The sequence below is a fragment of the Neomonachus schauinslandi genome, chromosome 3 (genome assembly GCF_002201575.2).
Source record: "Neomonachus schauinslandi chromosome 3, ASM220157v2, whole genome shotgun sequence".
NCBI classification, from domain to species: Eukaryota; Metazoa; Chordata; class Mammalia; order Carnivora; family Phocidae; genus Neomonachus; species Neomonachus schauinslandi.
Genome location: NC_058405.1, coordinates 191,847,393 through 191,849,018, shown reverse-complemented (window position 1 = coordinate 191,849,018; position 1,626 = coordinate 191,847,393). Strand labels below are relative to the sequence as shown.

The window sequence follows — 1,626 nt, the reverse complement described above, 5'->3', positions numbered from 1 at the left end:
GGGGGGTGGGGGGGTTCAGGAATGGGATGCAAGAGACAAACTGCCTCCGGGGTGGGGGCCCCACTCCCAGGAAGCAGCATGTGCATTGGCACACCGACAGGTTTAGGGATCTAGGCCTAGAACAAGCCAGGAAGAGGGGGGGCTCCGTGCACAGGCCCTGAGCCCTGTGGTGTTCCTGCTTGATGGTGGGTGCCCCGGGCCAAACCCTCTGTCCTCTGCAAGTGATCCAGTTTGCAGGCCAGGCCCCTGTCCCCAAGCCCACAGCTGCACCATCTGTGGGGACCATGACGCCCCTCCCTGCTCCAGCCCCCAGGCCATAGAAAGCCCAGAGAGGACGGCTGCTCTTATTGGCCTGACCTGATCCCCAGCAGCCTGCCAAGGGTCCTGGGCCCACCACTTTGCTGGTCATGGTCTTGAGTGGACCAGACACGAGGGCTCCAAGCTCACATATCAGGGTCAGGGAGAAGCACGTCTCTTCGTTCTCACTGCCATGCTGGAAGGCGTATCTGCCGCCTGTCAGAGCCCCAGATGACCTGAGCAGGCAGCAGGGGCCAGCAGCTAGCAGACTCGTGGGAGCTCAGGGTAGGCAGTGAGGTGGCGGGGCCTGCTGAGGGTTCCTGGGAATCATGCCAGAAGCTCACAGGTGTGTGTCTGGTCTGGGCTCTTCCCACCCAGATGTCACCTTGGTGCCCCTGGCCAGATGCCACCACACCACCTGTCCCTTTGCATGCTACAGACAGGGACAGATGGAACCCCCCAGGGCGTCTCAGAGCTGTGTGCATGCTGTGTACGTGGGGGGAACCCAGGACACCCCCATGCCGCAGGAGTGAAAGGCCCTGCTCCATCCTAAAAGCCTCACCGTGGCAGAGTGGTGCTGCAGCCACCGAGCCCGACCTGAGCCGCCTCGGCTTTCCGGCAGAGCCTTTGGGGCAGTGGGTGTTCCGTGCCCAAAGCCCTGCAGAGCCTACCTGCTTGTCTGCGGGGGCACCCAGCTGCAGCCCCGGCCAATCCTCACCCAGAAGGCCCAAGGCACAGAGCCAAGCCGGCCCTCTCTGGCTCTGGCAGCTCTGTCCCTCACAGCCACCTCCAGAGAGTAGATCAGCTGGCCCCAAGTCCTCTGAAGACGTAGGTCACACGGAGGCCCTTGCACATCTGACACCACCCCCTGGCCTGCCCCAGTGCCGGGCTCAGGCACATGTATGGACTGGCTTGTACCCACCGGAAGCTGCCCTGGCCCCAGGCAGGGACAACTCTGGCACAACTGAAAGGAGAGGCCTCCCTTGGTGGCATGCTGTCCCCTGCCCCCACCACCCACTGGCCACCACCAGGACTCTCACTCTGTCCAAGGCTCCTAAAAACTCCCCAGGCATCCGCTGGAAATCACTGAGAGCACCTGAACAGGACTCCGGGGCCCGGAGGAGGAGTGCCAGGCCGGAGGCCACGGACGCCCCAGGGCCAGGCTGGCCCCGCCCCCTCCGCAGGTGCCCCAGGCGCAGAGCCCAGGTTAAGGCCCCCTCACCTGGCAGCGCGAGGAGAGGCTGCCCGGGGACCGCCCTGAGCCCAGCCCCCAGCCCCCCGCCCCCCGCCCCGGCCCCAGCGGACTCACGGCCGGGGCGTCGGTCGAGG

General features: G+C 65.4%; 1 protein-coding gene across 1 annotated transcript in view; it reads right to left on the bottom strand.

The window, feature by feature from the left end:
• Nucleotides 1-1,624, bottom strand: part of RNPEPL1 (arginyl aminopeptidase like 1) — a gene marked incomplete at its 5' end in the record, with an annotated part of 9,366 nt that extends 7,742 nt beyond the window's left edge. Inside the window, one exon of the mRNA XM_044913633.1 lies at nucleotides 1,607-1,624. Coding sequence (XP_044769568.1) covers nucleotides 1,607-1,624 — 18 coding nt within the window. The remainder of the gene's footprint in view (nucleotides 1-1,606) is intronic.
• Between the last annotated feature and the right edge of the window lie 2 nt (nucleotides 1,625-1,626).